Below are 19,222 nucleotides of genomic sequence, written 5' to 3'. Positions count from 1 at the left end.
CTTAGCAGAACTAGCCTTAGCTCCTTTAGTCTCTGTGTAATGACTTCTGGATCTGCAGCAGGATTTCTGTACAGATGTTTGTAATACCAGTCAGGTTTACTGGGAGCAGGTGGGAGGGCATCAGGAGTAAAACTGGATTCATGGAAGACATCATCCACCACCTCTAAAATAGGGAGGGATTGCCAAGAGTCTGTGCTGGGGCAGGTCTAGAAACACTCTTAGCATTTTCTTAGTCTGTGGGAAGTCCTGGGATTCCCAGTGGAAATGTTCCTGCGTATGTGAAGGGTTTCCCCAAAGGAAAGATCTTCTGTGGGGAGGCAGAAGGAATGGATTCCTCTGCATCTGAATCCTCATAAGCAGTCAGAGGTTGTTTGTTGTTCTTCACAATCTGAATACTAAGATTCCTCAGAATCCTGTTCTGTCAGTATTTCAGGAGAAGGGTCTCTTTTCCTTTTAGAAGTTGTGGCCAGACTGCCCCTGATAAGGGAGATAAGATCCTCCACCATTTTAAGATCTGAACTTGGGGTGGTGGAGCAGGAGAAAGATGGTGGCTGAAAGTAGATTTTCTAAGAGTAGCCTTGCTTCTAGGCCGAAGGGTATCCATCGGTCTGACAAACGGTAGTCGGAAGAGAAGACGCTGTTTTTTGCCCAGATTCGGTAGTGGGAATAACCTCCTCAGAAGCCGGTGTCTGCGTTGCGGCTCCAGACCCAACTGAGGCAGAGAAGACCACAGGCTTGGAAGACGTAGATTTCTGTGGCATACTAGACTCCAAAAGGGTCTCTGTAGAGGCCTGCTAAAGTATTGGATCGGTCATCAAGGGCTGCGAAAGCACCTCACTGAATTCCGGAGAACTGATGACCTGCTTAGCAGCAGAGTTGTCAGAATGCTTAGCCTCGAGTGGTCTGGATCGTGCTCTACCTTTACGTTTTTTTTTTTCAGAATGTCTACGGCTTGCTGGCTGACAGACGCCAATTCGGGACGAAAGACGAAAATACCTGGCTACAAAAAGAGCTCTATGACAAATGGTTCTCGCGTTAAAGAAGGCACAGAACCAGCAACGGGGGACATCGTAGTCTGGGCCTAAGAAAGTGACACAGTATGAATGGAAGTCTCTGTGTGGAATTTGCTTTCCACAAGCGAGACGATTGTTAACTTTTTCGGACATCGGTTAGTGCAAGAAAAAAGTATTTTGCTTTAGATGTTTTCAGCTGTAATTCAAAACTCTGGTAGCGACCGACTAGCACACTTGTGAACTGCTTCTACTACGGGCTCCACAGCAAGAAAGACTGATGTAATGACGTCAGCTGCCTTGCTTTATAGCACTGACGACCTTATTGTCAGGTAGCAAGCGACAACAGCTGACAAAAACACTGACTCAGGTATTCGGGACGGCAGAGGGCTACCGCAGCAGGGATAACCCACAGATGGTGACTGCAACAGTGAAACACGAAGAACAGGTGTGTGCATTCACAAAGTTCAATGGCATTCCACCTTTTGGCATAATACATGCCAAATACAAATACATCAGTCTTTCTTGCTGTGGAGCCCGTAGCAGAAGCAGTTCACAAGTGTGCTGGTCGGTCGCTACCAGAGTTTTGAATTACAGAATTCACTCTGGAATAGAATTCCAGTTCATGTGAGGCAGAGCACCTCACTGAATCTCTTCAAGAAGCATCTCGATAGGTGGATGGGGGATCATAGGTTTGTCCCAGGGATTACTCCCATGTCACTATTAGACAGAGGCACAGTAAACTAAACCTTAAAAAGGGCACAGTATACTCAAATCAAGGGGTGGCGTAAGCCATACAGAATCAGGCTAGGCTTATAATTGCCCCAGGGCAGATAGCCTAGTATGAACCTATGAACATGGGAAGAAAACTGTCAGATTAAGCTGGTTTCTGTGGCTATTTTACAGATTAGATTTGGTCCTTAGTATATTTTCTCTACATGGAATACAAGATCAGGTGAGGGAAGCAGTTCTGACAGACAAGAGCTAGAGCTCAGACATGCTCCTTGCTAAAGTAATGGTTGCCAAGTAAAAGAGGTTTCCAAAGAACTTGGTTTCTACTTTCCCTTCTGGCTTTAAAGGTGGTTGAGCAAGCTTCTAAGATGAAGCTGCCCATAGGGACCAACAGATAAGAGACACATTTTACAAAGGGTTATTAAGTCTTTGCAAGGCAAGGGAGGTGGCCTTAATACCTGCAAGATATCTGAAATAGTTTCCCAATGCACTTTTACAGATAAGTAACCAAGACTTTTTCAGATAAATTCTGCCACACTCCCAGACCTTCTTTAGCAGGAAAGACCTTGGGTTCAAACAGCTTTGACTTAACTATGTGGTGAAACATTTTCACTTAGCCTTATAAAGTCTTCTGGTGGGAGATTTTTGTAAAGAACTTAAATTGCACTTAACTTTCTTATAGTAACAAGAACAGTCACGTAAATGTAAAATTAGAGAAATCATGCTAACAGTTTCAGCACACTAACACCTGGGTGATGTCTCCATGATGGGTAAGTTGGTGAGGGACATCTAGAATACATGGAAGATGGAATAGTACTCAAAGCTAGGAGATGTGAATCATCTTCGAGTACAGATAAGACTTTGGGTAGTCTTAATTATCAAAATGAATGAAGGAAAGGCGCAGAGGAGGCCCACAGGCCATATCTCCAACTACAGTACCTATTGCTGTACAGGCAAATTAGGGCACAACAAACTGATTGCTAAGTTAATTGAACAGGGAAGGTTAACAGTTAACTTTCATGCTTTCAAAAGACAGAAGGAAAAAGATTTTAACATACTAGCCTGGTAGTTTAAAATTATGTATAAACTGGAAGAATAAACTTTTCTTCTAAACTTGTCAAAGTTTTACCTTCCTTGTCAGAGAGCATGGGAATAGCATTAGTAATATGTCTAGAAGTAACAGTTTTGAATAGGGAAATTAGAAAAACAAAAGTTATGTACCTACCATAACGTTCCATGTTAGTTGTCTTCATCTTGCCTTCTTTCTTGCTGGTTGGGATCAGAGCCAATCCTCGGCTCCGACTCGGCCACCTTCTATAGCTCAAGAGCTGTTTACTGGCTCGAGGCTACCCCTTATCCCATGATGCCTAGCGATAGCTACCCAGATCTCGTTTGAAATAGCTAACCCCAGACATAGCCAGAAAATAAACCTGTCCAAACAAATAGGTTGAGAATACCGGTCATACTCTCTAAGTCAGTAGAGGAAACAAACCAGAGAACACTCAGCCAGTGAAACCAGAACTCCTCTCGGTCCAATAGGACAGGGGGACGGAGGGTGGGATGCAAGAAAGAAGGCAAGATGAAGACAACTAACATGGAACGTTATGGTAGATACACAACTTCTTTATGTTAAGTTGTCTATCTCGCCTTCGTTCTTGCTGGTTGGGACAGCATCCCTAGCACCTTCAATCCTGGGTGGCTCATTGGAACAGACTCTTCAGAACAGTGGAACCAAAGTCAGCTCTGCTCCTGGAGACCATATCTAGCTTGTAATGAGAAATAAAGGTATGAGGATTTGCCCACGTAGCAGCTGCACAGATGGAATCCATGGGCAACCTAGACTGGAAGGCTACAGAGGTGGCCAAGGCCCTAGTAGAATGACCTTTCGGTTTAATAGGCAACTCTTTGTTCCTTAATTGATAGGTGAAGGTAATAGTGCGAGACAACCACCTGGATAAGGTCACCTTGGAAACTGGGAGACCTTGTTTGCCTAGAGCATTGGAAAGGAATAGTTGGTCAGACTTCCTTGTTTCCTAAGTCCTGTGCAGATAAAAACAATTGTCTATGAACATCCAATTGATGTAATTTGTACTCTGCCTTGTTGGTGTGGTTAGGGAAAAACAGAGGAAGGTCTATAGATTAGTTTAAATTATTTTCTGAGCAGACTTTTGGAAGAAACGAAGGATTAGTCCTCAGAGCAACCCTGTCCTTATGAAAAACCAAGTATGGAGGACGAACACATAGTGACTGAAGTTCAGAGACGCGTCTGGGCTGAAGTAATAGCTACCAGAAAGAGTGTCTTCCAAGATAGAAACTTAATGGAGCAGGACGCTGCTGGTTCAAAGGGGGGCAGAGTTAAGGAAGTTAGTACCAAATTAAGGTCCCAAGGAGGGGGATCTCTCACTAGAGGCCTAAGGAGAGTAGTCCCTCTCAAAAAAGCTTTACAGAGCTTATGAGACCATGTTTGAATTTGACAAACCAACATGAAAGTTAGAAATGGCCACTAATTGAACCCAGACTGTAGTAGAAGCGGACCCGGAATGAAAAAGTTGTGCTAGGAACTCCAGAATTTCATGGACTGGGGCTGAAAAGCGATCTACGTTCCTAGCCTCTGCCCAACAAAAAAAAACGTTTCCATTTACTAGCATAAGTTTTTCTGGTTGTGGACTTGTGAGTGGAGACCATCTCACGTACAGCCGGGGAAATGCTGGGAAGCCTGGCTAAGGTTGGAAGTGGAGCAACCAAGCTGTGAGCTGGAGTATTTGGAGGGATTGATGCAATCCGCCTGATTGATGAATCAGTAGGTCTGGAATCGGATCCAGAGTCCAGGGCTGATCAAGAAGTTAATGGTGCAGGATATCTGTCAAGGCCAGTAGGGGGCAATGAGAATCAGTTTGCTCCCCAACCAACAAACTTTCTGTAGAAATTTTGTCATTAGCGGAAGAGGATAAGCATAAAGAAGACCGGGTGGCCAAGCATGAACTAGAGCGTCTCTGGGGCTCTCCCCCCCGGTGGGGGAATTAGAGCGAAAAATTTGCTGCACTTTGCATTCGAAGGAGATGCAAAGAGATCGCAGCAAGGCTGACCCCATCTGATGAAGATCTGTTTCGCTACTAAGGGGTTCAGTGACCACTCGTAAGGTGTGAGGATAGATGGACTCAGCTTGGACCAACCCGGAATGTGCTTTGCTATTAGAAAACAGTTGGTGGAAAATCGCCCATTCCCAAACTCTCATGGCTTCTCGACAAAGAGGGTAAGATCTGGTTCCTCCTTGTTTGTTGATGTACCAGACAACCGCCATGTTGTCTGCCTGAATTGCAATCGTCCCCGGAGGAAGAAGGTCCTGAAGAGCTTGCAATGCTAAAAGCACCACCCTCATCTCCAGAACATTGATATGCAGAACGGTCTCTATAGGGGTCCCCGTGCCTTGAACAGCTCTGCCCATGTAATGCTCCCCCAACCCCAGGCGAGAAGCGGCCGTGGTCACTGTGGTTTGGGGTTGAGGCATCATGAACGGTCTCCCTTCCCAAAGGTCTCGGGAATGAAGCCACCAACCAAAGAAGGGAGTCCCTGCAAACCCTGCTGAGGGGAATCGGCAAATCCAATGGATGTAGAAGGAGGGACCATTGGACCTGAAAGGTCCACTGAAGAACTCGCATGTGCAATCAGGCAAGAGGTGAAATGCTGATGGCTGCTGCCATGGATCCTACGGCTCTCAGGACTAATTCCGAGGGTGGGGCTGGGGACTGTAAAAGCGCTATTACATAAAGTGATAAGGTGCGGAGCCTGTCCGCTGTCAGAAAGGCCTTGGACTGAAGTGGGTCTATTCTGGCCCCCATGAAATCCAGAACCTGAACAGGATGAAGAGACGACTTCCTGAAATTTATGGTAATGCCTAGGTGATGGGCCAAGAGTAAAAAATAATCCCTGGCAGAACACAGTAGATGCCTGGTGGGGGCGGTGAGGAGCCAGTCATCCAGGTACGGAAAGACCTCAATTCCCTTTAGTCTCAGGTGGGCCGCCACAACTGCCATGACCTTGGTGAACACCCTGGGGCTGTGGTGAGGCCGAAAGGGAGGACCCTGAACTGATGACTGGCCCCCAGCCGAAAGCAGACAAACCTCCTGGATCGCCTGTCCATGAGAATGTGGTAGTACGCATCCTTGAGGTCTATGGAGCACATCCAGTCGTTCTCCTGCAGGAGGAGGAGAATAGATTGTAGAGTGACCATCCGGAATTTCTCTTTGGCAATGAACAGGTTCAAAGTTGACAGGTCGAAAATTGACCTCAAGTCCCCCGTCTTTTTTGGCACTAAAAAGAACCTGGAGTAATTGCCTGACCCAGATTGTCCTGGGGGGGTGTGCTGGATGGCCTTTTTTTCTAGGCAATTTCTTTATTTCTGAAGTCGCAGCCTCCCTCTGATTGGGTGGGACATCGGGAAGGCGCTTCTCTAGAGGGGGAAGATTCATGAAGGGGATAGAGTAACCTCTGGATATTATTCGGAGCACCCAGCGATCTGTAGTAATGGACTCCCAACTTGCTAGATGCTCCGAAAAATGCCCCCCCGACTGCCTCCAGAGAGGGGCAGTCGGGCAACCCCTCAGGGTTGCTGCGTGGGTCGGTCAGAGAAGGGCTCTCTCGACCCAAAATTCTTCGGCCAGCCTCTGGGCCAGCGTCCACCTTGTCCTCCCCTGCCTCTGAAGGACGAAGGGTCCAGAGCGGAACGGAACTGCTGAGGCTTCCGGAACCACATCTTTTGTCTCCTCTGGTTCCTTGAGAAGGACCTTTGAGGAGCAGAGAAGCAGATTCCGACAGCAGACAGCATCTTCCTGTCTTTCTCGCTCTGGAGTAGCGTATCGTGGATGGTCTTGCCGAATAGCATAGAACCGTCAAAGGGAGCATTCGCGAAGGATGCCTTGAAGGGTTCCGCAAAGTCGGAGCCAGGTGTGATGCTGCAAGGTGACCCCCGCTCTGCTGGCTCTAGCCGCCCCCTCCGTGGCATGGGAGAGAAAAAGCATAGAAGTGTTAGATATCGATTTTAGAGTGGCCATGCGAGCTGAGAAAGTTTGTCCTCAGCAGCCATGGACTCCGGGAGAGACCCAGCGTACTCTTATCAGATCTCGCTGAAGCCTAATGATGTGTGCCAAGTAATTCAGAGCCCTTATGGAAAAGGTGGCTGAAGCAAACATCCACTTTCCAATGCGGTCCATCGTCCGAGACTCCTTGTCAGGAGGATGGACCGAGGAACTTTCTTGCGCCAGTTTCTTCTTGGTGGCAGCCGCCACCACCATGGCATCTACCGGGGAACCTTTATTCCACGCCGGCTTGTCTGTGGGGGGACTAGGATTTTATCCGGTCTCCTAGGGATTGGCTCCACAGTGTCCGGCTCCTTCCATGCCCTGGTAGCAATCAGGTCTACCAGGGGGGTCGGCCGGACGGGACACCCAAGAGGTAGATGGGCCTGTGTCAAACGTCTCCAGAAACAATGACTCATCCAAGGAGGGTTTCTGGGCTGACCACACCCCTCTAATGCGCAGCATCTCCATAATGTCTCCAAAGGAGACGTCCTTGGGGGGTGACCTGGGGGAATCTTCCCGTTCCTCTAAGTCCGTGTCCTCCGTGAGGGACTCAGGGGAGTCCAAGTGCCTCCTTTTATGCTTTCGTTTGTGAGGGACCTCTTCAGCAGGACTGTCCGAGGAGGGCTCACCAACGGGGTCATGTTCCTCTACAGGAACTAGCTGGTGTGCAGACACAGGCTGTCCCTGGGGCTGGATGATGGAAGATAGGCCCATATGCGAGGGAATGAAGGGTGGATCCGTAGCACGAACCAGGGACTTCGAACCCTTCAACAGCACCCTCTCCACCACGTTGAAGGCCGAAAGTGAACCTCTCTGCCCGGGCTCCGAGAGCAGTCCCCTCGGCTCAGACGTGAGGACCGGTGCCGGAGCAGACGCGATCGGACCCAAAAGGGAAGTGTGCTCTAACCGCAACGGAGCCGAAGACACACTCCCCCCTGTGTATCCGAAGCTCCGCTCTCAGCCGTGAGAGCTTGGATCCGAAAGATGACCCGATAAACTCGAGGGTACGGCCGAAGTAGCGACTATCGGCACAGACTCCCCGGCTCCGAGGCTACTCAGATCAGACGGCTCCGAAACCTGACAGTGGATCGGAGAAGAAGCGATGAGTGCAAAGAAGGGGGCCGAGCCCCCCCCCCCCCGGAAGGGGGGGGGCAAGAGCACTCCCATCTGCATCTGGGCCTGCAGGAATCGACGCATCATCCGGTCCATATCAGCATCGGAAAGACTCCTAGTAGACCTATTAGAAATCGCCGAGGCAGGCTGGGAAAGCCGCCTAGACGACCTTGAAGGTGACTGGGACTCCTCCTCCGGCTCCGGAGAGAAGCATGGAGAACGGAGCCGAGAGGGGGAGGACCTGGAAACCCTCACGGGGGAACAGATCAGTTTAGCCGGCGAGGCCAAAGGGGCTGAGTCGGCCTGCCGCTTGTGACTTTTAGGTCTATCTCTGCTCTCTTTCTCCCTCTCTCTATGCCTCTTCTCTTTCTTAGAAGAGTCCCCCTCTCCCTGGGAAACAGTAGGAGGTTGAGTCCCAGCCAGGGGAAGGGGAGCTGATGGCTGGATAGTCGCAGCCGCGACTGGCGCCACTGAGGGAGAGGAGGAAGAAGAATCCGCAGGCAAGTGTCCTGCCAGGATTAACTTGTTCCTCCTGTCTCTCAGCGCCCGGGGGTTGAAGGCCGCGCATATCTGGCAGCCCAATGTTAAATGGGCTACCCCCAGGCAAAGAACGCACTAAGTGTGGCCATCCGCTGGGGATGGCTTATGACCACACTCAGCGCATTTCGAAAAAATGGCCTTAGGGCCCTCGGCCATGACACTCACGCACACACCCTAACACACAGATAAGGGGAAGGGGAACACACTAAAATGCAACTAAAATTGAATCAAAACTGATTTCAATTAACTAAGAGGTCTGAAACACACACAAAAAAACGCTACAAATTTAAAGGAGATTTTTAGAAAATTTCCCAACTTACTCTCACCTAACAGCCAAGAGCTCGTCACTCGTGCTTCAAGAAGCCACGGCAAACGAGATCTGAGGACTGGAGGGAGGTAGCAGGGTATTATGGGTAAGGGGAGGAGCTGAGAGATCGGATCTTTAGCTTGGAAAGCTGCCGGCTCGGATCCAGGTCGGATCAGATACCCACAGGTTTCTGATCAAATGAAGTTAATTACTTCAGATCAACAAAATACCTGTCCATCAACTCCCTGGCTTGAATACACTTTTTAAAACAACTTCTACAAGAGGCATCTTATTCCTCCTGCTGGGACGGGATTGGAAGCTTTCTTCTAGATCCAAGAACTAAGGTGATTATCTTCTGGGTTGAACAGTATTCTTACATTTGTCCTGTTCTCTTCTAGGTCACAGGATGGATACCAAACCCACCCAGAGCACTGTGGATTACTTGTGCTTTACTCTTCCACAAAGAGGGCCAGGTGCTCCCTTACTCAGAGTGCTAGTGGGGAGAAGGAAAGGGGTTTGGGGAGCGATATGGGAGGGAGAAGCACAGGCGGGTTATAGCTGTTCCTTCTTGGAATTTCAGGCTTGATGGCCCCCAGGATTCCCCATTTGATTTGCTTGAATCTTCTCATCTTTTATTTTTTCCTCCAGTGGCAAAACCAGCTTCCAGTACATTACTTACAGATGCACTCTGGAACAAGACTGTGAAACAACTGCTTCACAGACCGCATGGTCTTCACCATTTCCTCCAGTATCCCGAGCACTTGTTTTGCAGGAGGTCCAAAGAGCAGCTCACTCCCAAATCGTACACAGAGAAACTGTAGTTGGACATTCTGGCAGGAGCAGATTCCTTAGTACATAGGTCTGTGAATGACCAACCCAGTGTCTGTCATACTGCATGATGCATTTGCTGCCTTTATAGCCTTGACAGTCAACTTCAGAGGTGCAGTGACATAATTCCAGCATCTTACCTCTTAGTCCCTTAATTTCCCCAACATTGGGAATCAGGGTTTTGGCCAGAACATTAGCCCCCTGGTTGGCATACAAAGATAGCAAAAGGATTTCTGTATCGGTTCTTACAGGAATTCATAAGCATATAGAACTGCTCAGGCTCCCTGAACAGGAACTTGAGTGTCAGGTTCTAGGGATGCACTTGTAAAAGAACCCTTTAAGGCTTCTATGACACAAAGTGTATATACTCTCTCTAATCACTCATCTAATCAATCTCACTCAGAAGCTCTCTGCGTCTTTTCTGGCCATTACAGAACTTTTTTGCTTTCCCTTTAAAGCTATCATTCATCCGAACGAAAGTAAAAACAAAATGAGACATCTGGAGATGTCCTTGGTATCAGGGTCAAACTAGACAGAAGAGATCTGAGGACGTACGTCAGCTTATCAGTGTTGGAGTTGGAGAAAAGGTGGTTCTCTTTTCCTTCTTGAACATTAAACTGACACTGAAAGCAGATATGAAGACTGCAGATTTTTAAGAAATTACACAACATCCTGGACCAGCCTCATCAGATCTGAAGAGGGTTGTGATGTGGGAAGGGTAGATCTGCCCAGCTCAAGCTGCAGCAAGATGTCAGAGACCTGAATGACTCTCCTATCTCGGGGACAAACCTTTGAGGTCTCAGAAAATTAGGGAGGTGGCAAGCTTCCATAGAAATTCTTGCAGATACAGACTGAGGGCATACTACCCTTCACCCGTAGTCATTACTACATACGCATCTGAACTAGAATCCCATGGAGAGGTGTTCTAACTGACCAAACGTAGAATGGTTTTGGCTCAAGAGGGTGTGTGCCATAGTTCTTGTGGGTGGCAGCCTCCAAAGGAGCAATGCTAGAGACCTCTGTAAAACAGATATCAATGTCAAGGCTATGAATGTGCTTCTCCTGAACAAATGTCCTTGAGCGGCTTTCGGACTCGATAAAATGTCACTGACATCCTGCTAGTCATCCTCTCAACGGCACTTCTCAGTTAATTTCATTTTTTTCTTCAGTGGGGTATCCACAGAAGATTTGACAGACACCAGTGTGATCCTAGACAAGGTATCCAAGCTCCTTCCGGCTGAGGAAATATTGCAAAGATTACACTCTATCCAATATACACTAATTCTTGCCACTCTCTGGACAGAGCAAACACCAACTGTGAAAATCTACATGGAATTTCCTTTCCACAGTTAATGGAATTATTTTCCTTAGTAACTACTGAAATCTAATGATCCATACACCTAGAAAACTCCTACACATAAAAGCACACACAAAAAGTACAATATGTCACCACTGAAACTCTGGAGCTATGAGTATTACAAGTCAGGCTCTGTATGAACTGTGACAAGAAAGAACTAAAGGTGATATGTCCAGATGTTCCTCTGGTACTCCTGACATCTGGATGTTCAAGTGGGAGGCATCAGGCCTGCATAGATGGAGAAGGGTGCTACAGTCTAAGTCAGGAAAGACCCTAGCAATTCGGTAGTAGAAGCCCCAAATATTAAGACTACTAGAACACTGAACTATACCAATAAACACATCTTCTGATGGTAAAATGCCATCATCAGACAGTTGTGGATGGATCACTGCTCCAAGATGAGCAAGACTATGAAGAACTACACTATTAACACCATCTCCCAATGCAAGAAGCTTGATAAAATAAAAGGTGATCAGCATACTGATTTCATGGCAGAGGAGGCTTCATTTGCTTTGTCACAGAGGCAGAAAGCATAACTGGTGCTTTTTTATGTAAAGCTGTAATTTATTTGAAATCCTGCCTGAAGCCCTCCGGCTGCCTAAGTCTGGAACAATTCTAACTGAAGTTATTTATATAAGTCTCACTCGAGAGAGCTCATAAAAGTAAAAATGTATAAAGCATGTAGTTTAAGTTTACCAGAGATGCATTCTGCAGTGCCTAACCCCTAAAGAATGCAATATACACTCCGTTTTACAAAGGGCTTGTACAGATGGTGCCAAAATGTGTAACTGTCAGAAAGCCGTACCCAAAGCAATCAAGACAGTCACGCTGGTGTTCACAGCATCTGCAGCTGAGGTTCAGTCTGTAAAACTAAACACGGAAAACTAAAGCAATGACACAGCTTTCAACAAACAAAATAACTGCAGTGCCGCAAATCACCACTGCAAGATCTATTACTATAAACAGATAATGATGAAAGGATGCATTTCTTAAGTAAATCACTGTAAGGCACCGCTTTCATTACTTGAATATCTAGACAGAGACCAGACATGGATCCCTTAGGACTTAACTAAAACATTAATCTACTACAGTCATCAACAATTACAATGGCAAAGCAGCAATTAGCAGGTTAACAATGAAGCCTTTGTGTTTTACATATATTCTAAAACCTACCTCCGTGGCAACAGAAGATTTTTTCATCCACAATCGCTGCAATTGGAAGGCAGTTGAAACAGTCTGTGAAAGTCTTCCACAATTTAATGTTAAAACGCCTCTTACCTGCAAAGGTAAAGAAATAATAATTTTCTGTAAAATGTAATGTGGGAGAGTGGACTGGCATTTTTCAGGTGCAGTAATTTAACAGAACATTAGTTTGTGCTGAAATGCAATTACTAAATAAGAACAAACAGTTTACATACAAGGGCTTCAGTCAGTGCAGTATACGTCAGCTTTCCTAGTAGTGCAATATGCTTCAGCTTTCCTAGTCTGAAGGAAGGTGTAGAAGTCAAAAGCAGCAATTTGCATAGATTCAATGCTAGAACTTTGCCCAAGCATTAGCCTCCATTTTTCTCCCGAATTACCACTTTCAAGTGTTGCAGCACACCATAAAATACAAACTTCTATATTATACCATGACCCCCCCAAAACGTGCACGCTGATTGGCCAGCGTGCACATTGTAAATCGAGTTTTACTAATGGAAAAAGGTCCGGTCGCCCGGACTTTTTTCCATTAGTATAACTCTACTTTTAAAACACTGTCTCGCTATGTTAAATGGGTTTAACATAGCGAGACAGCTTTAAAATAAGCAACGGAGATCTCCGTTGCTTATTTTAAAGCTGTCTCGCTATGCTAAACCCATTTAACATAGCGAAACAGTGTTTAAAAAAAAAAAGCAACGGAGAAAGCAAGATCTCCGTTGCTTTTTTTTACTGTTTTGCTATGTTAAATGGGTTTAATATAGCGAGACATTTAAAATAAGCAACGGATATCTCCGTTGCTTATTTTAAAACTGTCTCGCTATGTTAAACCCATTTAACATAGCGAAAACAGTAAAAAAAAGCAACGGAGATCTTGCTTTATCCGTTGCTTTTGCCCACAGCTCTGATGTACTGCGCAGGCGCGCAGTACATCAGAACTGCCGCGAATGCCAGACATCTGCAGAAGAGCAGTAAACAGGCATTATACTATGCCATTATTTAAGAAAAGTAATAGTTTCTTTTCTTAAATAATGTCATGGTATAATAGCAATAACCCACTTCTGGGTGTGGGTAATGCTGTATTTACCCACGGTTGGTTTTGTTTGGTCCTCGGGCCTCGGGACCAAACCACGCCAACCGTGGGTAAATCCAGCATTACCCACACCCAGGCGTGGTTTATTGCTATAATCTTGTACATCATTAAAACATACTAGTATTTCAGATGTATTCCCTTTCTGAACACATTCAAATTGTTCAGCATTGTCTTTTATACTAGAAAATCCTCACCATCAGAGCCATTCAAGCCTCTTATAATTCCTGAATCATTAAACTGACAAGCTCCCCAGCAAGGCTTTCTTTTCAGCAATTTTTCTTCAAGGCTTTTCTAAGCAATAAAAAAAAAATCAAATCAAATAAATAAATACAATCTCCAGACCTATGGCAGCCTGTGTAAAGTGGAACACAAAAGAAGACAACTCACTCTGCTCCCGATTACCCTAACAAAGGTGACTGTCAGGCCTGAGATGGAGAAAGGCGGGCAAGGTTGGTAATGACGACGAAACTGCCAATGCATAATGCATTATTACAGTAATTAAATAGTTTTTGTATCTCTTCTTGGGATTTTCATTTCTATCACCAATCCATCACCAATAGGACAGAGTCCCAAGCTTGGGCTTCTAGGCAGGTCTCACAGAAGAATGCCACAAATGGTGGCTCCGTAGGAAAACCTACACCTAAAGATCACATTCAACTTGTTGTGCAAAAATATTCAAGTAATGCACACGTGGCAGCCACAAAGTCATCCATGGAATCATAAATGGCTTACGAAGAAGCCATTGCTCTAATAGAATCTGCAGCTGTAATGTTTGTCAAAAGTTGGCAATTTTCAGTTAACATTTATTCGCAGTGAAAGCCAAAAACAAAAGACGTCACACTTTAGGACTCTGTACCCAATTTCTTAGTGGCAAATGAGATGAACTACTGAGAATCCTTCCTTTTAGCATCATGTCTGCAAACAATCTAAGCTAAACAAATGCACATCCAACCAATGAATTAGGTACTTCCCATGCTTAAAGTAACTACAGAAGAAAACTGTTAGGGTCAGCTAATAAATAATTAGTAGCATCCATGGCCACTTTCAGCACAAAGGAAAGATTGATTCACATGGACAAACTTTGGAAAAGACAACATAAGAGGGGCTGGCACATGAAGCTTAGACTTCAAAATCCTTCTAGCTGAAATAATGGTCATTACACAAAAGTATTCTAATTAAATATACTGGGAAGCCTGCAGAGTACACAGACTCAAAGGAGGTAGGGTAAATTTTCCTGGACAAAATATGGGTCCCCAAGGTGAAACTGAAGACATGATTATGGTACAAAGTTGAATGGTGCCCCCCCAAAGATTTTGCAGACTAAGAGGCTGGAGAATCAAAAGGAGCACGCTGGTGAAAATTCAGCAAGGTTGTCAGATGGATATTAACAAAACAGAAGACAATAACTGAAAGAAAAATATGAAAAATCCCAAAACACTAAGAATGGGACCCATGAAGGGATGCAACCCACTGATAATGATCCATGAAGAAAAATGGGCTCGTCTGCTGTACTAAGTTTTCCTTACACCCAGTCTCTCAGCAGAGAGAAGGATCTGAACCACCCAACAAAGGGTACAAAGGATCCCTGGCCATCACAATAACTGGACAAAGTGGTTAGCTTGAAACCGTGAAGTTATGAGTAAGGCTAGCCAAATGGTTGAAAGAGTACATTACTGGAAGGCTTCAGAGAGAGGCCTGTCCAAGAAACGAGGGCTGAAGCACAGACAACCCCACTTGTCAGAAAAACTATCAGGATCACTTTAGCCTTGTAAGACTTGGCCCTCTCCAGAAAGTCTAGGATAAGAGGAATATGGGATAGGTATAAAAAAGTCTAGACAAATGCATCTCTACACCGTCCTCTCAAGGAAGGACTGAGGGGAAAAATGGGTGGTCACAGGAACCTTTCCCCTCAGCAAAGGAACAGGCTCCATGTTACAGACCACTAGCTGGGTATCGAGGGACAGTGAGCTGGCCCACTAGAGAATTAACCTGTCCAAAATCTGACAAGCAACAAGAAAGCAACTGGAAGCAAAGGCCCATTTCCAGTCTCTCAAGGCCTCCACACAAAGGCTATTGTAAGAAGTCCTCCCCCACCACCCTTCGATACCAAACAACTGTAAAGCTTTCAAATTTTATGGCAACTGCACCAATAAGAAGAGTCCTGTAACATCTGTATGGAGAGGATAGCTTTTATTTATATCCAGAATACTGATGTGAAGACTGGCCTCAGGGTTCACCTATGTACTTTGGGCCATCTGTTCCAAGTAATGCCCTCCTGCCTTTACCACAGAGCAGTGCCATCTACAGTCACAGTTGCCAGGGGAACAGTGCTTTAGACAGTCTGCACAGATACCAACAGAGAGAGAAACAAGAGAATCAGAGTTCACTTCAGAAAATAATCTCTACAATTCTGTACATCTTGACTGCAGCATCCAAAGGTTCTGAGAGCTAGTCCTACTAAACATTTAAGACTCGCTGAAGAATGCTTATGTGAAATTTGCCATGAGTCACCATAAATACAGTGGATGCCATGAGGTAGAATGCTCTGCATTTGAAGACAAAGTGCAGATGGAACAGCCACACCGGATTAGCTGAAGACAGGACAAAAATATTCCACAGGACACAGTGAGTCTATGAAAGTGACCTAGCTGCAGTTTCACAAAGTTTGTCATTATGGCCAAGGACTGGAGTAAGCTTAGAAGGTATCCTAAAGACAAATCAAACTATTCACGGCTGGGGATGTTAGGAGCCAGTTGCTGAGGTACGGAAAAGTACAGTTGTGTACACTTACCATAAATGCAGATGTCAGAGTGTATTCACTGTTGCAGTCATTACATTTGGGTTATCTGGCTGCAGGTAGCCCTCAGCCAGCCTGTATACCAGAGTCTTGGATTCTTGTGTCGGATGCTGTCAGGTCGTTAGGGGTATAAAACATGCAGCCAATGCCATTACATCAGTTTTTCCTGCCCCAGATGTCAGGTGCCCCCATAATGGGAAGCAAATATATGTTATGTTACACCTCCAATGAAAAGCAAATACACCAGAAAGCTTAAATATATCAAACAAGAAGGAAAGGTAAAGCCAAAAGAAGTCGGGGCTGGAGGGAGGGTAACCAGGACTGCAACAGTGAATACACTCGATATCTACATTTATGGTAAGTGTACACAACTATACTATGTTCTTCTTGTTTCACTGTTACAGTCATTACATTTGGGTTGATTCCCAAAGCTAAGGAAGGAAGGAGGAAGTCAGAGCATTATGACCAGCTAATAAGCCCTGCAAGACTGCAGTGGCAAAACCAGCTCTGGATTTAGAAAAAATAGGCATGTGGTAATGCTTGTTGAAGGTATGTACAGAGCTCCAGGTAGCAGCTTCTAGGATGTCCCTGGTAGGGACTCCTCTGAGGAAGGCTGTAGAGGTAGATGCAGCCCTGGTGGAATGTGATCTTATCCCCTGTGGGGTAGGTTTTCCATGGTGCTTATAGCAGAAATGAATGCAATGGGCTATCCATTTAGAAATGGTTTGCTTTGAAATGGCCTTCCCCTCTGCCCCTGCAACAAAGCCAGCTAGCAGCTGGTTCAGACTTTGAGAGGCTTAGTCCTGTCCAAATAAAATCTAAGTTGTCTGTGCACTTCCAAAGAGTGCAGTATTCGTTCACCTTTGTTTTGTGGATTCAGGAAAAAGGTAGGCAAATGAATGGACTGATTTAGGGCCACACTAGACACCACCATGGGCATAAAGGAAGGATTGGTCCCGAGGGAAACCCTGTCTGCATGGAAGATAATGAAGGGTTCCCACAGCCATGAGGGACTGTAATTCAGACACTCTTCTTGCTGAAGTGATGGCTAGAAGGAAGGGTGTTTTCCAAGAAAGGAATTTCAACTCTGCAGTTGCAGCTGGTTCAAATGGAGGGAGAGAGCTTTTCCAATACAAAGTTAAGGTCCCAGGCTGGAGTAGGGGCTCAACTGGGGGGGGTCTTAAATATTTGGCCCCTCTGAGGAATTGCTTTAGCAGGGGGCGAGAGAAGAGGGGTGGGTTCAATATTATAATGTGCTGAAATGGCAGAGGCATGAGTTTTAATTGAATAGGAGGACAGGTCCTTGTGGAGCATTTCTGTTAAGTACTGAAGAATATGAGGTAAAGATGGGCATTGTTGCGCCCATCCCGAGTCTGGCTCCAGGAAAAGTATCTTTTCCACTTTTCAGCATAACATTTTTCTAGTACTAGGCCTCCTTGCTTCCAGAATGACATCTAGCACCTGCTTACTGAGGGATGTTATTGGGGAGCTCAAGGAATTAGCCAGGTTGCAAGGTTCAGGGTTTGAAGCGGAGGGTGCAGAATCTGGCCCGCCTGCTAGGATAGCAAGGAAGGTGTCTGAGGTTGGTGCCATGGTTCCAGCAGTATCATACTGCGCAAGAGGGGTTACCAATGCTGGCGTGGCCAGTCTGGTGCAATCAGTATTGTCCTTGTCTTGTCCTGTTTGATCTTTAGCAGAACCTTTGAGAGGAGAGGCAGAGGGGGAAGGCATAAACTGAGAGGCTTTCCCAGGTAAAGGACAGGGCATCCACTTTCCAAGCTTGACTGTGGGGAGTCCTTGTGCAGAATTTGTCCAATTGGTAGTTTTAAGGGAAGGCAAACCAGTGCATCTCTGGACTCCCCATTTGCTCCTCAAGAGGTTTAATATTCTTGGTTCCAGTTTCCATTCGCGTGGGTCCAAGAGATTTCTGCTTAGGTCATCTGCCAGTGAATTTAGCTTGCCTGGCAGGAATTGAGCTTGTAGGTGCACTTGGTAGCTCAAGGCTGTATTCCACAGAGCCATGGCTAGTCTGCAGAGAGGGTAAGAGTGGGTTCCCCCCTGCTTATGTACCACATTAACTGTGGTGTTGTCTGTCTTTACCAATAACTGTCCTGGAAGGATGTGGTCTTTGAAGGCTGTCAGGGAATTCTGTACAGCTAACATTTCTTTTTAGTTGATATGCAGGTGCATCTGACTCTGGTTCCATTTGCCCTGAATGCACTGCCCTGCCAAGTGAGCCCCCCATGCATAGTCTGATGCATCTGTTAGGGTTTGGGTGGCAGGGGGTAGAGTGAAAGGGAGCCCCTTGTTGTGGTAGCAGGCCTCTGCCCACCAAAGGAACTCTGTCTTTATACAAGGAATGATAGGAATCATTGATCCCAGGTCCTGAGAATGTTGGCACCATAGACTTTTTAGATACCATTGTAGTTTCTTCATATGCAGTCTTGCATATGGAATTAGTAGAATGCAAGAGGCCATGAACCCCAAGGCTTGCAAATTTTTTTCTTGCAGATAGCTGGGTCTTTGTGGCCAGTAGTTTGAAGTAGGCTGTCAAACTTGTTTCTCTGGAGTGAGGAAAGCCATCTAGGAAGTTGTGTTCAAGCTTCCTCCCAGGAATACAATCTGTTGGCAGGGTACTAGGTGAGATTTCTTTTCGTTTATGGTGTACCCCAGTGAGGTTAGAAGCTTCTTTATGAATGCCAGATGTTTTAATAGCAAGCCCTGGGCTTTCTGCCTGAATCAGAAAATTGTTCAGGTATGGGAATATTTGAATATTTCTCCACCTGCACAATGCAATGGCTGGAGTTATACACTTTGTGAATACCCAGGGCGCAGTAGATAAGCCAAAGGGAAGTGCAGAGAACTGGAGCCTGCCCTGAAGCGTAGGTATTTTCTGCAAGATTCCCTTACTGGAATGTGCAGGTAAGCTTCCTTTAAGTCTAAGATTGCCAACCAGGCATCTTTGCCTAGCACAGGAAGCAGCTGTTGAAGTATTAGCATTTCGAATTTTGGGATTACCAAAAAGGTGTTTAAAATAGAGAGGCCCAGGACAGGACGCCAGGATCTGTCTTTTCTAGGTACCAGGAAAAGTCTTTAATAAAAACCTTGTCCTCTTTCTTCTGTAGGGACAGGTTGAATATCCCTGATACATAGAAGAGAGAGAACCTGCT

The 19,222-nt window shown here is 45.8% G+C and overlaps 1 protein-coding gene across 4 annotated transcripts in view; it reads right to left on the bottom strand.

Annotated features, from left to right (window-relative positions):
- The window catches only part of PPP1CB (protein phosphatase 1 catalytic subunit beta), a 1,120,416-nt gene that overhangs the window by 529,276 nt on the left and 571,918 nt on the right, over window positions 1–19,222 (bottom strand). For all 4 annotated transcript variants that reach the window (XM_044059903.1, XM_044059904.1, XM_044059905.1 and 1 more), the window contains exon 4: window positions 12,139–12,243. In XM_044059903.1, the coding sequence (XP_043915838.1) occupies window positions 12,139–12,243 (105 nt within the window). The remainder of the gene's footprint in view (window positions 1–12,138; window positions 12,244–19,222) is intronic.

This window comes from Protopterus annectens, chromosome 1.part2, assembly GCF_019279795.1.
Source record: "Protopterus annectens isolate FY-2018-M chromosome 1.part2, PAN1.0, whole genome shotgun sequence".
NCBI lineage: Eukaryota > Metazoa > Chordata > Ceratodontiformes > Protopteridae > Protopterus > Protopterus annectens.
The sequence above is the reverse complement of the archived record's forward strand: the minus strand, read 5'-3'. Positions and strand labels throughout refer to the sequence as shown.